This window comes from Dunckerocampus dactyliophorus, chromosome 19, assembly GCF_027744805.1.
Source record: "Dunckerocampus dactyliophorus isolate RoL2022-P2 chromosome 19, RoL_Ddac_1.1, whole genome shotgun sequence".
In the NCBI taxonomy this organism is placed as follows: domain Eukaryota; kingdom Metazoa; phylum Chordata; class Actinopteri; order Syngnathiformes; family Syngnathidae; genus Dunckerocampus; species Dunckerocampus dactyliophorus.
The window spans coordinates 6,847,448-6,866,091 of record NC_072837.1 but is presented as its reverse complement, the minus strand read 5'-3'; the positions used below and the strand labels follow the sequence as shown (position 1 = coordinate 6,866,091).

Genomic DNA, 18,644 nt, shown 5'->3' with positions numbered 1-18,644 from the left:
TTAATAATGAATTCACTTTATTATTAAAATATAAAATAACCCCCAAAAATGGCTGACATTGCCACAACAACAACAGATATATATATATTTCATAGAAAAAAAGTAATTCCAAATAATTGCCAAGTAGCGTACATGTTGTGCAGGAAATGAGGTTCAAAGAAGCCAAAAAAGAAGAGAATTATAATTGAAGCTGTAATTAGTTAAGAAATGCCAGTGGAAAAAAATCTGTTTGTGTTTCTGCACAACAAAAAACAGCAATTAAGCAGAAAATTGTGGGAAAATGTATTTTTGGTGTTTTTGTTGCTCTCTCACCTGAATGATTTGCTATGTTCTAGCCAGCTTTGCAAGATGTGATGGTTGGATTGAAAAGTCTGGTTCCTCGAGCAGATGGTGCTTTTTCCGCCTTTTGCAAGATTACTTCACCTCGTTCGCTGGCCTTTCCTTTCTCGACGGGTCGCTTCTTCTGCTTTGTTGTGAAAGCGGTTAATGTTACTGTGGGTCCAGTAGGGGTTCTCGTTGTTTTGGTTGAACGGTGCTGGTGGATCCAACAATGACAGGTCTGGCATCTACTTCCATTGGAATTCAGAAGGCTTTGTTTTTTTTATTCTAGTGTCATGGAATTTCAGTCTGTTGTCCTCTTCGTAGGTTCTGTTCAACCCATCAGTCTGGGTCGGAATATGCATCTCTAGATCATCCTGAACAAATCTGACGGTGAAAAAGCATTTTATTAGACGTAGAGACATTAGTATTGTTATGTTCATGCTATATGTCATATAATGCTGGTAATGTTACAAAATAGACCTCACGCAGGACCACAGAGACCCGGCAGCACACCAGGCCACCCCGGTGCTCCGAGCCCAGGGAAGAGAGGCCATTTTCAGCCTTACTCTCCGCAGGACCAGCCTCTGTGCTTCTGGAGGAAGACACTGGGCACACATGATGGTGAACTGCACACATACTAACTGAAAAGCCATCATGAACGTTAATGTCGTGTTTTACGGTGGTTAACTTCTTTTTACGCTTGCAAGACGGTTACTAACGATAAAAAATGTGATATTTGATGCACATCATTCTCTTATCAATCATTCTTAAGAAGTAGTAGTAGTAGTATTTCTGCCTAGAACAAACAAGGGTCATTTTGTATTGTAGGTTTCGAGATATATGCATGCAAACCAACAGGTGGTGCCAAATAACGTCTCCCAAAGCCAGTCAGAGCTTTTCTTCCCGTCACTCACACCCACCAGTGATCTGGATAGATGTAGCAGCAACTGTCGAGTACCAAAGAATATTTTCTTATTGACATTTATCAGGTGTTATTTCACAGATACTGAAACCATGATTTAAAAATATTTTTCCAAAAATGGGTTGTCTTGTATTTTGATTGCGTAGGTGCGGTCTAGCTAGCAATCAATCCAGAATGAAGGGAATGGTTAAAATGTCTTTTATTGTGTCAGCATTGTACCATTTACTAACAGCGCATAATGTATTTTTTGATATGTCAAATGTTACTAAAAACTGTTGTTAAAGGTTTCTGACAGCCACAATTTGACATTGTCATGGAACTGATTATTTTTGTTAGTTCCAATATTTCCTGTTGGAATTTTTTAAATTAAAATTCTAATATAGGTCATTATTGTGATGGATGGGTTTTTTTTTTTTGCTAACGTTGTGATTTTGGAGATTTTTGTTGCCAATTTCTCTGTAAAAAAGTCTTCTAATGACAAAATTCAGGCATATTCAAGTGTTGGTTACCATTACAAGTTTTTCTGTCTTTCTGTTTTACCTTTTTTAGTGTTCACATAATTGGGTGTTCCAGTATTTTTACTGCAAATATTCCAAACATATTTAATAACGGTTGCCTGTGTAGGCACTCGCTTAGTCAGAGTGCGGTGAGTTGAGCAGGGCAGCAGGAGGAGCCCTAAAACAGTTGTACTGTGTCAAGTTAGACGAAAACTTTTCCTCCACTACTTTTTTCTTTGTTGCAGTCACATTTTTTGCGCCCTCTCCTTTTCCCGTGAGCTGTTTTGTCCATGAAAGCCAAAGCAGTTTCCGATGCAACATTTAATTTAATGTTTCCCAAAATTGTTTATGCTAGATACCAGCAGCTAAAGTTAATTTAAGGGTTGATTTAATGCCTTTTAGTGAATGCAAATGTGATCACCAACGTGGAAACAAAACAGTACTGAATGAGAACACCATTTCCATATGTTCCCTCTGTTTCCCATTCAGACCACGAGGGGAAGGAGGAGAGAGAGGAGGAGGAGGAGTGCAAAGTTCGGCTGAAGTCCTGTGCTAGTGGCAGCTCACAGTCGCACGCCCTCAACTTCACACGGGACAACCATGACGGGACTCCGGCTGGTGCTCCTCACCGCGTTGCTATGGCAATGCGGCCACGCGCAGCAGAGAGGTGAGTAGCTTGTCGGTAAGCGAGTCCATTAATGATTACGTCATTTGCCCTAATGCGCTAATTGGTCAACAGCCAACAACTAATCACAGCAAAACAGGAAGTAGAACTCTTAATTTTTCTGTGTAGATAACACGTTTTTTTTATTTGATTAGTGCTGTAAGATAATTAGCTAGTAGCAGCATTTATCTGGACAACCCATGAATGTGTTGAGTTTTTTTTAATCACTCATGTTTGGAACAGTTAGGATGAGGGTTTTACCCCCAACCTACGGTGGCCGATAGGGGCAAACGCGCAGCAATATCCAAACGCTCCAACACCCAAAACACACAAACACCACCATAAAACATAATTGTCCATGATGAAATCATTCATAATGTGTCCTGGGCTCCATGCAAGTGCGTGCTCAGTTTAAAGATAATGCCATGCCATGCCATTCCACATCTAATGTATGACCACACTGTAGCGCAGTGGGAGTTACTGCTGGAGTACCCAGCATACCTTGTGGTCACTTTGTGAATAACAGGTTTGCGTGTGGTTGTTACCCATGTAAGATGGTAGTTTGTTGTAGCGTGTTGTGCGGTTTATTTATTTTTTTTGTTGTGAAGAGTTTTCGTTCAGATGCTAAACTTAATAAAGAGGTAAAGTCAACAATTATCGTAATTACATTCTGAAAAGGTTTGAGAACAGCCTGAAATGTCCCCCATTACTAAATTACTGTTTGACTAACAGGGGCGCCGCCAGGTATTCTGGGCCCCATGGAGAAAAATCACATTGGACTCCCACTGTGCAGCTGTGGTCATCACATCTCTAGGACCTAACTAACCCATTAAAAGCTATTTTTATACTATTTGACTCTGACGTTTTGGAGCAATATGAATGCCTGGAAGACAAATTGTTTAACAAATAGTTAGCGCAAAAATTGCGATTAAAAAAACTGTCCAGGTATGGGATCGCTCCCACGCTCTCTGCGTTAAAAGGCAGCTCTATCATTACACCACCAGGGACTGACACGTGAGTGGCTGAACGGTGCCTTTTTCATTGTGGCAGAGAGCACAGTGTCAGATTACTTGTCTTTTTTTTCTCCTCTCCTGCCTCGAGCTGACTTGATGCTCAATGATGCTCAACCCTTTGCGCATTTGCGGAGAATGCGCCCCCTTGTGCAAAATGGGAGGCCCCATGGATCACGGGGCCCTACACACGGTGCATGTTCTGCATGTAGGGAGGGGTACCTCAGATACCATTTCATCTCTAATCACACATTTCTAGTGCTGATCGTCAACTCCAGTATATGCTCTAACAATGGCCAATGTTTACCTTTTTTGTCCTTAGCATACACGATCGTGTATGCTAAATTTACTTTCTCTGTCGATACCAAAAAGAAGCAAGACAGAGTGGCTGACAATTGTTATTTTATGACTAGAACTTAATTTTTGATTAGATTCAGTGCTCATGAACAAACTTTGCACTCAAACTTATGGTTCTGGCTTCCATAGAGAGTTCCATAGAGAGTCGTTAAGGGTTTGCTTCACGATTTGACATGCTTTGGGATGCTGTTTCTGGAAATGCTTCAAGCCCCTACATTGCATCGTCATGCAGGCAGACCCCTCCCACAGATCTGAAATGAAATCAAATCAATTTGCTTGGTATCGTACCAATGGAGCTCGGTGAAAATGTATTTGGTCTTGGTTGTAATTTTCGGGTAAAGCTCAAATCACCTCGCAAAACGTGGCTGCTCTCGCTTTGTGTTTTTGTGGAGCTGTGAAAGATCAATTTGGTCTACGACACAGGTACCGCTGGTAAACTGCATTGATGTCTTTTGAGATTATGACTGACTGGAGGGGGAAAATGCCCAATAATATGGGTCGAAATATTCCCAAACAGAAGACAGTGAATATATCTATTGGATGCTACATGCCTTATAATCTCAATACAAATGTAAGCGATTGCCATGCTTTTTGCTATCTGTGACTCACGGTTCTTCAGTGCTGCTGCTGAGGGATGCGACTCTTTGTGCACGCGTGTGGCATTGAGAAAATAGCCTGACCCGTCCATAAAACAAAAAAATAAGACATGAAAGGTTGACTCTGGCATGTAACTGCGCCCCAATTCAGAGGCTAGTTTTCGGGTGATCTCCTTTTTCGTTCCTCTCCTTCCCATAATGCAGGGATGCTAAATGGTTAGCATTACCAACGTTACATCATTTGACACCATTTTAGGTCCCATACAGTCGAATATATCATGCATTACATACAATATTGCCCAATAATCTAGGGGTATAGTCGGCTGCAAAGGATAATAGCAGTCTATTCTCAACAAATGAGAACATTTGAGACTTTGAATAGAGACAGTCATCACACAGGGCATTCAGCCCCTGAATGGGAACACACATCATATTAAAATGGCCATATTGTATTCCCACACTCCCAAAGATTGCAATCTGAACTGATCTTACAAAGAATGTTTTTTGACACACTGTTCCCATAAACTGGGCCGCACGGTGGTCTAGTGGTTAGCATGTTGGCCACACAGTCACACTCTGGAGATGAGAAGACCTGGGTTCGATTCTCCCTTGGGCATTTCTGTGTGGAGTTTGCATGTTCTCCCCGTGCGTGTGTGGGTTTTCTCCGGGTACTCCGGTTTCCTCCCACATTCCAAAAACATGCATGTTAGGTTAATTGGTGACTCTAAATTGTCCATAGGTATGAATGTGAGTGTGAATGGTTGTTTGTCTATATGTGCCCTGTGATTGGCTGGCGACCAGTCCTGTACCCCGCCTGTCGCCCAAAGTCAGCTGGGATAGGCTCCAGCGTACCCCCACGACCCTAATGAGGAGAAGCGGTATAGAAAATGGATGAATGGGTTCCCATAAACTTTGTTACTGAGAAATTAGGGGATGTGGGTACCAAGTTATGAGATGGTGAGAAATTAGATGGGTGGAACCGGCTGATGGAATGACCGACTGACACTCTGGAAGGTTGTTGAAGTCCATGTTACTGGTGGACTGGCAGTGTAGCAGTTTTTCATTCAGATTCATGGGATTCAGGGTTGAGTAGAACTCAGGGTTTGTGTGTGGACAGGTAAAACAGAGCTTTTGGGTTTGTGTCATAAGAAATGTGCAACATTAACTCCTGTTTTTAAAACTTATTTCACAACACAATGAAGTTGTTGACTTACGTGTGTTGGTTTCATTTCAGCAGCGGTAGCACATGCGCACATGGGCGATTAAACACATTCATCTTATGTCCGGGCTCCTTGTAAATGGGGGCTGGTTTTAAAGATAATGTACACGTCACTGTGCATCTCATATATCACTGTATTGTAGCATCAAGGGGAGTTAGCACTGGAGTACCCAGCATGCCTTGTGGGCACCTTTTAAATAACAGTTAAAGTTATGTGCTTGTTGTTCGCGAGTCGCTGTTGTTACCCACATACACTGGTAGTTCTTTGTTGTTGTGTGCTAACTTACCTGCGCTTGCTACAAACGTCCTGTATGGCACCATAGAGGAATAGTTCGATTTTGGAGACGACTGGGCCGAAATGTAAACTCCCTGAGATTAAAAAGCAAGACATACTGTATTACCAGCCCACTGACCAGCCATTGTACCTCAAAAGATACTGAATGAGCTTGCAACACGAGATGAAAAACAGCCAAAATACATTTAAACATGTTTATACCACTTTGCGAAATTGGCAAAATTTCCAGGTCATGTTAGTCACTTTGGTGTAATTGAAGGTGTTACTCTTAAGTCTATTTGTAATGCTAAAATTAATTAAAAAATCGTCTATTCAAAGCAATTACTGATTTGTTTATCAGTTTATGTTAATGTAGATTTCACCAAGGTGTGCTGAATGACTTGCAAGTTCACTTGAGGCATCGCAGTGAGTGTGATGTGAATCCAGAGTGTGTGTGTGTGTGTGTGTGTGTGTGTGTGTGTGTTTTTTTTTAGGCCATTAGAGAAATCAATATTTTCATGAGATGAATCCATCTCAACGTTATGTTTCTGAAACATGTTGATCCCAGTCTGCTTTGTTAATGTGAAAAGCAGCCGCGCTTAGCTGGATGGGTTTGATAGAATGCACCCGTGGGAAATCTGTCAAACTTTCACAACTTGGAAAGCCAAACTTACAGCAAGTAATTCATGTTTTTCTTACAAATAGAAGAGAATCAACACATCGGGAGGGGTGGACGGGCCCACTAAATAAGGATGTTTGTGTATTAAGGTAATGTAACTCTGTTCTAATTAAAGGCAACCCTAACATCTCTTTTAAGCCGAAATGCCATCTGAGAAAATGAGCAGCAATAAAAAGCAATGGTAAATGCTTAGTCTTTACTTTGCACGGGGAATTGGTCACTTTTGCACACCGGGTTTATTTTTAATCATAGTTGTCCTTACAACTGAACTAGGTCAGGATATCTGTTATTTATCCTTTTAGTGAGTTACGAAGGGTTTTTGTGGCTTACCAGGGTAAGTTTCCGGGGCCTTCTTAGCCATTGTCATGACCCGGAATAGAGCATGTCAATTGGACCAGTCGCCCGTCAATCACAGGGAAACATATAAACAGACAACCATTTATATTCACACATGCAGGCAATTTAGTGTCTCTAATTCAGCTAACATGCGTGTTTTTGGACTGTGTGCACACAGACAAATCTGGTTTGAGGTTTCAACCCAGAACCGCCTGGCTGGTGTGCTCGGGCAGGGGTGTCCAAACTTATCCCAGCGAGGGCCGCATACGATGAAATCAAAGAATACAGGGGCCACCTTGATATTTTACATTTTGTAAACCAGCCCATGTAGATATGTTTTGTTTAATATTTTAACTTTAATAACAATTTTGTAGTGTTCTCATAGTATTACGACTTTATGCTTGTAAAACCATTTTTTTCTGTTAATATTATGACTTTATTGTAACATTTTGTAAAGTGACTGCTCTTTCTTACACTTCTGTTATTGTTTTTGTTAGTTTTCTTGTGTAATTGTATTTTTAAAATGTGTTGAGGGCCGCTAAAAACACAGCCGCGGGCCAAAAATGGCCCCCGGGTCGCACTTTGGACACCCCTGTGCTAGGGTGACCTTTACTGTACTTAGTTTTACTGAAAACTATCTATCTAACTATCTATCTATCTATCTATCTATCTAGCTATCTAGCTATCTGTCTATCTATCTGTCTGTGCCCTGCTAACAGGTGTGTGTTTGCATGTGTGGATTAGCACACTGTTTTGCGTGCTAAAATTAAACGTGTGTTAAGTTCGAATAATAGGGCATCCTTCCTGTCAAAGTGTCACATTTCAAGGACTTCAACCCTCAGTGTTGTTTGGTTTAAAGCGTGGCGCTGTATGCATCATATTTTCTTCGGTATCATTGTTTGTTTGTGTGTGTACTCCAGTCACATGTTAATATTTCATTTGGCCTTTTCTCATTGGGCCTGTGCCGCCACCTCCCCCCCAAAAAAACAAAATCTAGAGCTTTTTCGTGTGTGTGTGTGTGTGTGCACGCCCCTGTGTGAGTGCTGTGTAGCTGTTTTGTTGTCAGAGCTGCACTGATAATGCTAAGGAGAAAATCAATAGTTAATTCTACCAGGGACACAATAGCTGCTCTGCCCACCTCCACCCTACCTTAGAGAGAGCGAGAGAGAGAGCGCGAGAGGAGGCGGGCATGGGTTGATGAATTAGTGAGTATGTGTGTTTGTACATGTGTGAGACACTGAGGGTGTGCGCCTGCATCCTGACTGTTGACTGAGAAGACGCATATACAATCGGATGACAGAATTTTGGAAAATAGTAACAGTCCCTGTTGGAGTCGGCACACATTCTTTAATTTAGGCCACATCTCGCTTTAGAAGAAAAACAAATTCCCACGAGTCTCCGATGTGCACCACGGTGTAAATAGTGGAATTTCACACAACAAATGCCTAATTTATATATTCTGTGAGGCCGCAGTCTAAGCTGTTGAGAACCAGCAGCAAAAGTGACCTATCTTCATTCCCAATTCCAACACAGTCTTCCCCAATTTTCCTCCTATTTTTCATCTTAATTCTATAAAAATGTGTAAATGTATGTTATGAACGCGCAGACACAAGCCACACAAGGTATGCAGTAAGTGGAGCATCTCTTGTTTGAACTGACTCAATGCAATACAACATAAACAGTTAAAGTATCTTGTTTCAGAGGTGGTTTAACACTGTTTTCTTTGTGCAGGACTTTTGTTGCACTCTCAGTATCGGAGCGTCTTGTTATTTTCTTTCACTCGGTTCAATGTTATGTATGAGTAGCTGAGGCAAGCTCTCCTCTTCCATCTCTTGAGAGCTACCTAAACATGGGAACCATCCATGATTCTTGTTACAGACTGCAGCATATTGTAGATAATATAATATCATATAATAATAATAATAATATAATAATATTGTCTTGTGCAGTCCTGGGGTTTGTCCACATTTTCTGCATTCACAGGACCCTTTTTTATGTCTTATGTGATCTTTATCTATTTATTTTACACTCATACTATGAAATAAAATGCATCTTTTGTATTTTTTTTAACATAAAAAATACTGTCAATCATAGTGACATACTCTATATACTGCAGAGACTCATTTTTCCCTTTTTGGTGGTCCCAGGACCACCAGGGAATGGCGAAAAAAAGGCGAGTAATTGAGACACCCATAAAAATGTCTATTTTTGATACACCTCCTGGCTTGTCGTTGACATTCTCCTCTGATTTTGGGTCAACATTTTCAATAAAAGCCACCGATTGTTAGATTAGATTCAGCTCCAGAACTGTCCCTTTCTCTCTTCATTTGCCTTTGTTCACTCGTGACGCAATCCAGATTTAAGCCCTAAAAATGCCTCACACACTTATTAAACACATTTAAAGGATTACATGTATATGCACTCCCCAGTAATGATTCATAATGTGAGATGGTCCGTGAACAGTCATCTACCAGTCAGTAGAGTTAGTCCAGACATGGTTCTCCCTCACCTAAAGGTGGACTTGTAGCTCTTAGACTTTTGGGATTAGTTTCTGTGACCTCGTGGCTAAAAACGCTGGATGCCTGACATGCAGATGTACGACCTGTGACCCTTGGACGCAGACGTGCACACGCAGGTCTGCAGCTGCAAGGAGTTTAGAATCTCTCTCTGTCTTTCTCAGTGTTGTTCTCCCATCTCTCTCTTCCCCCTTTGTGATCTTTCTCGATGCTTATATTTTCCTAAGGAGCTTCCTGTGGTAACACATGGTGTCAATAATGAGCCCCCCTACACACACACACACACACACCCCTTCCCCTCCTCCGATGCTGAGCGTCCTATATCCCCTCTTGTCTACTACTTTCCTTGCTTTGCCACTCTCTCCATTCGTTCCATGGCCCCCTGGTTCTCTTCCTTATTGTCTTCTTTTACTCACAAATGGTACTTTTGCAACACAGTTTGATCACATCAGAGCTGCCTATATATAGATGTATTTAACAGCAACATCAAAAATGTTTCACTGATGGATTTGCGTCCCATTTCCACATTTCCAGCCATCAAAAGCTTTCTGTCTTCTGTGTTGTACCATTTCATCACTTTACTCCCCCCCCCCCCCCCCCCCCCCCCCCCCCCACACACACACACACTACTCATCTCTTTTCTCCTCCTCCTGAGCCGCCTCTCTTTCATCTTGAGTCAAGAGCACGGCTCACAACCTCTGCAGCCGTAGCCGGGATCTGCGTTTGGCCTCACTTTGTTTGTCTTTTGCTCCTTCACCACTGCTTTCTGGAGGTCTTACTGGTTTGTTCCAGTTTAAAGCCCTCTGATCCACCGCGAGCACACTGAGCGCAAGCTGCCTTTTACACGAAGAATAACTGTCTGACACAGGCAGTTCAAAGACAGCTATAAAGCCGGACCCCGAGCTCTCCTTTAGGTTTTTCTCGTCATGTTGAGATCAGTTTAACATCTATTGATTTCAGTTGTGGTTGCTTCCTCTAAAGCTGCTTTTATCAAAGACCATCTGAAGCAGGGGTTCTCAGTTATTTTCTATCATGCCCCCTCCCCAGGGGACAGCATTGTTTTCAACCCCATCCCTGAATTTAAATACTGTAGAATCGATGTATTTATCTGTACAAACCTCGAAGAAATGCTATGTTTATAGTCCTCTCTGCCTCTCATGCCCGGCCGATACCTCACCACAACCCCCCAGGGGGGGCTGCGCCACTGTCTGAGAAGCACTTTGGATTCCTCAGGGATGTTTTTGATTTGAATTAAAAATGATCAGGATTCAATCAATCAACTTATAATGAAGTATTTGTATAGTAATCCAGTGTTTCTCACCAGGCTGCAAACTATCTGTGGTGTTGTTGTCATTGCCGAATTTACATAATTGGCCGAGCTACATGCACATGTCGTTTTTATGGATGGAAAAAAAACATAAAAAAACAAACAAATATTTTTAGGTGTACCAATGAAGTTTCTTCCTTCTTTTTGCGTGTTTTTTTTTATGCCACAAGCAAGATTGAACCACCTGGTTGTGCTTTTAGATGGCTCGTTAACTGCTTGTTGAGAAGACCGACATGCTGAAGACCGACTCACCAAAAGTGTCCAACAAGACCGGAAAAAGCCGTTACCTATGTTGCTAGTCCCTTTTTCGAAACATAATCTAGAGGGGTCTGAGTACTTGCTAAATAGGCAACAAGGTGGCCTCACTGATCCCTCCTGCGACGTCTTCTTATTCTCTGGCAGACCAGGTGCATATGAGGTGTGTTAAGAAGCAAAGTTACGATGACATCTAGTGGACAGAGTTGGAACGACAAGCTACGTTCACAGACAGTCCCATTGTACCAGCAGAGGTGCTGTTGAGTCGGTATCAAAGAGTTTGTGGTCGCAAGAAGAATGACGCTAGCTACGAGAATATGGGCTACATACACCCGGATCTCCACCGTGGCAGCATTATTCTGAGCAATGAAACTGAAGCAGGAGTTCAGAACCCTTAAAAACACAAAAAGGAAAGGAAGGAAATGTAGTCAATCGCCCATCACTAGCAGTGACTACCTTTTGATTGTCTCTCTACTAACATTGGCCATGCAGTGGTTCACATGTCAGACTTTCACACACCTGGCATGAGATCAAGTCCCACTCATGCCCCATGATTGACTGACGAGCAGTCCAGTGGTAAGTCTGGCTTTCATCCTAAATCAGCTGGGACATGCCCTAGCTGAACACAACCGTGAGAAACACGGTCCGGATGGACGGATCAGGAAGCAGAACCCCTAGTTTCCCCTGAACGCAAGGTCTGTGGGCAAAAACAAGACCTCAACCCCATCAAATATCTCTGGGATGCACTTGAACAGCGATTGTGACCCCCACAGATACAGTCCAAAATCTTGTAGCAAGTCTTCCCCCAAAAATGTAAGCTGTTATCCCTGCAAAGGGCATCCAACTAAATATTTCCACTTTGTGTCGGTGTAATTGCCAGATGTTGTATGGCTTTTGTTCATGTTCTTTGATGGTTTGGATATGTTGCAGATTTACTGTAGACTCATTAGTTCACTTCCCAACTCATGTGGTAAATGCTAAAAAACCCCGCAACATACCAGTGTCCTTATTTTTGACAGTGTCAGACTTCCAAAAAAGTCCAGGTGCGCCCTTACTGCGGTTCCCCGAAACGAGTTGTATACGTTTGGTTGGTTGCAACAATTGAAATGTGTTTAGATCGTGTCTGAAGAAGTCTTGCAAGGACTCATAGCAGTTAGCAGTTACTCCTCCCACGCATACTTCTTCAACACATGGTCACAGCATGGTTTTTGGTGTATTGGCATCACGGGAAGAGATCCTTCGAGAATGTCTTGGAAGGTTTGTTGTTGCATCTGTTGGTTTGGTGTGTGTGTGTCCAGCTGTGATGATTTTATTTTTTTTTGTCGTCACCTTCACTATTAAGTTAAACTCTAACCTCTCACACTGGTGATCTTTGACCCTTAGGGTTCACCCTCCACTACCTCATGTTATCATGACCTAACCCCACCGTGTGGTCATAGTCTGAATGCCCAATACAGAAACTTTTTAACTTGACTTGATTTGCATAGCCTGGCACCGATTTATTTCAACAAATGCACAAAATTTGCTTACTCAAGTTGCTGTTTTTATCACTCTTTCAGGATTATTGTATCTCATCCAGATAAACTAGATTTATGCTTGTTTATCTGCAGTGTCCACCACAGCTGTACAAACCACAAATCATAGTTTGAGGTGGAACATGTTGACATTCTGTGTTTGAATCGCTATGCCATGACCTACTAATTGGAACTCTGCTGAACAAGAAAATGCACGGGACTGCGTCGAGTTTTCAGTTTTTATTTAAATGACTTCCCAAGTACATTTCTGAAGGCAGCAGATAATGGAATAGAAAGTAAATTGACGCCAAGAAAAGTCATCAGAAAGGCCTCGGCACCCGTTTGCTTATGAATGGAAACGCATGTTCTTTGATAAATATACCTTAAATGCTCTCATTTATCTTAAGCATGCTTGTGTTTCATTCGAATCTCCGCTTGGCCATCTGTGGAGTTTGCATGTTCTGCCCGTGCGTGCGTGGGTTTCCTCCCGCATTCCAAAAACATGCATGTTAGGTTAATTGGCGACTCTAAATTGTCCATAGGTATGAATGTGAGCGTGAATGGTTGTTTGTCTATATGTGCCCTGTGATTGGTTGGCGACCAGTCCAGGGTGTACCCCGCCTCTTACCCAAAGCCAGCTGGGATAGGCTCCAGCATACCCCCGCGACCCTAATGAGGACAAGCGGCATAGAAAATGCTTGGATGGATGTTTGTATTTCTTTCATTGCAGAGCAGCTAATTTGTGGCTTTTTAATGAAAATGACTTTTTTTCACATTTGCTTTTATTGAATCACAGCCCCAAACCCTCTAATAATCCTCATGTCTGGCTTTACTGGCACATCTGTATGCAGTGCACATGGACACTTTGCAGCTCGCCTTTAAGATAGAAATGCATGCACATACACACACACACACACACACACACACGCTGAACGATAGAGCAAACAGAAAAGCCATTATTTTCTTGCTGAATGTTTGTGTGATTCCGCTGATAAGACATCAGAGAGAATAAGAGTCTATCAGAATGGCCGGGTTGGTCATAGGACTTCTATACACAACACTGTGTGTGTGTGTGTGTGTGTGTTTGTGTGCATACAAATAACTAAGACAGAGGAAAATACTTCCAGAAGTGGGTCTAAAGAAGCAGAAAAAAAGTTGCCGTATTTGATTTTCCATTATTCCTGTAGCTTTTCTCACCGATATTTTGTGTATGTGTGTGTGGATAAGACGCAGCGAGAGGGAGGTCTATATTCTGAATTTCACATTTCCATTAGGTTTTTTTCTATTTCCATTATTGTGGTCCAAGGCAAACCCAGAGAGGCTAATGCAGAGCAAATGTTCACATTTGACAAAAGATGAAAAATGGGAAAATATGTGTGTGCGTGTGCTTGCACACAGGGATTTTGCAGCGCTGCAGTAATAGACTAACTGCACCTGGGAGTAAGGGTGTGGGTCTGTGATCGCACAAGGTTGTGAGGGAGTCCTCAATGTCACTTTTCTGTTGAGGTGAATTTGCTTTATTAATTATGATACACCTCAAAGGGAAAAAACCCACTGAGGTCAGCTAGTAATGATACTGACTAGAGAGAGAGCTTCTCCAACCCAGTGTTTAATATCACCGACTTATTTTGATGTTTTTCCTCTGACCTTGTTTGGATCTGTAGAGGACAGCTGACCTAAGCATTCGGCCTGGCCCAAAGCTATCACTGTGGGTGGTCCGTCAGCACATTTATTCCTCGAATAACCCTCTGCTCTGTTGGTAGAGCAAATCAACACGCTCATTGTTGTTAATAAAGAACCTTTGTTAGTTTACTTGTCTTGCTATGCTCTCGCTGTGCTCCGAAATACATGTTTGTGTATCAAATCAGCTAATTGTGTTGAGAACCAATGGGATGATATGGTTTGTCCTGAGAGCTAGGAGACACATGTCACTGTATTGTCTAGGACATGACTTTTACCGCTACGGAACAATATACTTACTGGTATATACTAGAATACGTACAAAGTTATCTTGAGCCACGTCAGTAAATGTTGATCAGGCTTGCATATCCTCAGGGTTTGTCGGTGGGATGGCGATAGGTGCGTCAGCTTCATATATCGTACATAAGCGACACAAACTGGAGATGTATGAGTCATGAATGAGTCATTCAAAAGTTTTTACTGAATGTCCCTTAACTTGTTCACTTATGAGTGCTCGACCCGTGCTACCACTAGCTAAATAAAAAAACAACAACTGTGTTGCTAATTGTACAACTGTTACTCTAACTACATTTCGAGTTCAACTGACTCACAGGTTGACAAAGACTTGAGTTTCAATGACTCATGGGTTGACGAATACTCGAGTTTCACTGACTCACGGATTGACGAAGACTCAGGTTTCACTGACTCGTGGATTAACGAAGACTCGAGTTTCACTGACTCATGGATTGACGAAGACTCCAGTTTCACTAATTCATGAGTGCTCGACAAAGACTTGAGTTTCATTGATTCATGGGTTGCCGAAACTCAAGATTCACTGACTCATGGATTTGACGAAGACTCGAGTGTCACTGACCACGGGTTAACAAAGACTTGAGTTTCATTGATTCATGGGTTGACGAAGACTCAAGATTCACTGACTCATGGATTGACGAAGACTCGAGTTTCACTAATTCATGAGTGCTCGACAAAGACTTGAGTTTCATTGATTCATGGGTTGACGAAGACTCAAGATTCACTGAATCATGGATTTGACGAAGACTCGAGTTTCACTGACCACGGGTTGACAAAGACTTGAGTTTCACTAATTCATGAGTGCTCGACAAAGACCTGAGTTTCATTGATTCATGGGTTGACAAAGACTCGAGATTCACTGACTCATGGATTTGACGAAGACTCGAGTTTCACTGACCACGGGTTGACAAAGACTTGAGTTTCTCTAATTCATGAGTGCTCAACAAAGACCTGAGTTTCATTGATTCATGGGTTGACAAAGACTCAAGATTCCCTGACTCATGGATTTGACGAAGACTCGAGTTTCACTGACCACGGGTTGACAAAGACTTGAGTTTCTCTAATTCATGGGTGCTCGACAAAGACCTGAGTTTCATTGATTCATGGGTTGACAAAGACTCAAGATTCACTGACTCATGGATTTGACGAAGACTTGAGTTTAACTGACCACGGGTTAACAAAGACTTGAGTTTCACTACAGTAATTCATGAGTGCTCGACAAAGACCTGAGTTTCATTGATTCATGGGTTGACAAAGACTCAAGATTCACTGACTCATGGATTTGACGAAGACTCGAGTTTCACTGACCACGGGTTAACAAAGACTTGAGTTTCACTAATTCATGAGTGCTCGACAAAGACCTGAGTTTCATTGATTCATGGGTTGACAAAGACTCAAGATTCACTGACTCATGGATTTGACGAAGACTCGAGTTTCACTGACCACGGGTTAACAAAGACTTGAGTTTCACTAATTCATGAGTGCTCGACAAAGACCTGAGTTTCATTGATTCATGGGTTGACAAAGACTCAAGATTCACTGACTCATGGATTTGACGAAGACTCGAGTTTCACTGACCACGGGTTGACAAAGACTTGAGTTTCTCTAATTCATGGGTGCTCGACAAAGACTTGAGTTTCATTGATTCATGGGTTGACGAAGACTCAGGATTCACTGACTCATGGGATGACGAAGACGCAAGTTTCACTTACTCACGGACGCTCGATTAAGACTTGAGTTTGAGCATTGTTCAATTGTTTTTCAAGCAAATAAGAATGGAACATTGAAGGTGTATGGTGTCAGTTAGAAAAAAAAATGTATCGGCCAAAATTGGAATCTGCAAGTCAGGCTTTTTCCTTATTGGCCAGAAAATTGTAATTAGCGCACCTCTAGTGTTTATGTATGCTCAACAAGCGACACGGACTAATAAACAAAGCTGCTGCATGCAACCCAGCATGTTCCCAAACAACAGCCATTAATGACCGTACAACAGGACCTCAAAGCTCTGACTTACTGTATCTTCGTTTGTGGATGCTTTAGTGAGTTGGCTGAGCAAATAACATCTGACCCTCTGGGAAATATCTTGGGGTGGGTTATACTCTGAGCTTTGAATTAAGTCCTGCACACCCAGGTATTAAAAAAAAACAATGCTGCAGTGACTTTAATGTCAGCATTATCCTTCTACCATAACTTTCTTTGGTTGTTGTTTGGTTCGTCCAATTGTGGCTCAAATGAATGACTTTTTGCCTTGACGGAATATGCACTGAAATTTAAATTAAGAACGTTTTTCTTCCCTGAGAAATTAAGTTTCTGTTCACCTCCGACTTACTGGCTGCAGGAATGAAAACTTTTTAAGGTTGTCATAATTGACGTGTTAATGCAGATTAATCTATCATCGTTTATCCGTTTAAAACTTTTCATGCAATTGACCTACCTTCGGCACAGGATGACTCCAAATCCCTGGAACATCCCTGGCAGCGGCAATGAGAGGCTGCAGAACCAGAGAACTCAATATGGACGGTGCTAAACAGCACATTTAACCTCTCAATGGGAAATTTGAGTGCAAAAAAAACCCAATGACGGAACAGTTAACCGACATGAAGTATTATGCACACTTTGCAGGAGGGAGTTTTTGTTTCACAGAAACACCTCCAGCTTAAAATATCCCATGCTTTACGTTTTTAAGCAATGGTTAACGTGTCGGCCTTATTCTTTTTTGCTGGTGCAAAATTAAAGACGAATAATATATATTACCGTAAATTCCAGACTGAGTGCACCTGAATACAAAGCCGCACCCACTAAATTTAAAGATAATTTTTTTTTGTACATATATAGGCCGTATTTGTCTCTACAGTAAGCCACAGGTGTCAACATTGTAACATGTCATATTTACACAGAAAGGCACACTATAAACCTTGCAATCCTACCTACACTACACGTCACTTGTTAACTCTGATGAGTGAGACGTGACATGCTTTTTTTCCATCGGAGTTCAACAGCTGCCATGGTCCAAGCAGTGCAAGCAGAAGCTGTAGTAATTCTACACTTGATCAAACTTCGTAAAGACTTGTCAGATCAAAACGTGATTGCCACGTCAAGACTTATTAGCGTCCCCTTCACTACTTCTTGAACCTGTACGCTAAGTATCATCGGAACTGTAGTTCTTTTAGCCGCATCATTGTTAAAGCCGCAGGGTTCAAAGCGTGTGAAAAAAGTAGTGGCTTATAGTCCGGAATTTATGGTAATAATGATGTGATGAGTCAAAATGAAACCACAGCAACTCTATCTTTAATATGATTTAAAATGTGAATCGTTTGGCAGCACTTGGGCCGCACGGTGGCCGAGTGGATAGCATGTGGGCCACACAGTCAGGAGATCGGGAAGACCTGGGTTTGAAGCTCTCCGTGTGGAGTTTGCATGTTCTCCTCGTTCATGTTCCAAAAACATGCATGTTAGGTTATCGGCAACTCTAAATTGTCCATAGGTATGAATGTGAGCGTGAATAATTGTTTGTCTATATGTGCCCTACGATTGGCTGGTGACCAGTCCAGGTTGTACCCCACCTCACGCCCGAAGTCAGCTGGGATAGGCTCCGGCGTACTCCCGTGACCCTCATGAGAATAAGTGGCATAGAAAACAGATGCATTGCTGGATTGCTTGACAGCACTAATTATTTATTTTGAAGTTAGTGCATCAATTCATTTGTCTCAAGCCACTACGCTTCTCCCAAAGTCTATTAGCGCCGGACACTTTGAAAACCCCCGCGTTGTTGAACACTTGATGAAAAAATTGTATTTTATTGACTGTCCAGCCGAAAGTGACGTGAAATTGAGCTAAACTGATGCAGACTCTGGCGGCCTCAACACAGTACTGACAGAGAGACCTACTATGAATACCTGAATGTTCTGTCTGCTCCACTTTTTCCCATCAGTGGTTTGGCCTTCACAGAGTCCAAACCTTAACCCTCACTGAAAATGTTTAGGACATTCTGGAGAAATCCTCACACGCCTCACAGACTTTCCCTTCTTCAGTACAACATGTTGTACGCCATTACTGCGGAATTGCATAAGCTAATCAAAATAATCACAGGGAAAGCGTGTTGTATTCAAAGTTGATGGCGGTTCAACAAAATATTAGTTCGAGAGGTTTTTTTTTTTTGGCCGGG

The 18,644-nt window shown here is 42.0% G+C and overlaps 1 protein-coding gene across 5 annotated transcripts in view; it reads left to right on the top strand.

Moving 5' to 3' along the window:
* Positions 1 to 18,644, top strand: part of lama2 (laminin, alpha 2) — a 202,011-nt gene that overhangs the window by 44,415 nt on the left and 138,952 nt on the right. For all 5 annotated transcript variants that reach the window (XM_054760840.1, XM_054760839.1, XM_054760838.1 and 2 more), the window contains one exon: positions 2,230 to 2,407. In XM_054760840.1, coding sequence (XP_054616815.1) covers positions 2,341 to 2,407 — 67 coding nt within the window. In that variant the 5' untranslated portion in view covers positions 2,230 to 2,340. The remainder of the gene's footprint in view (positions 1 to 2,229; positions 2,408 to 18,644) is intronic.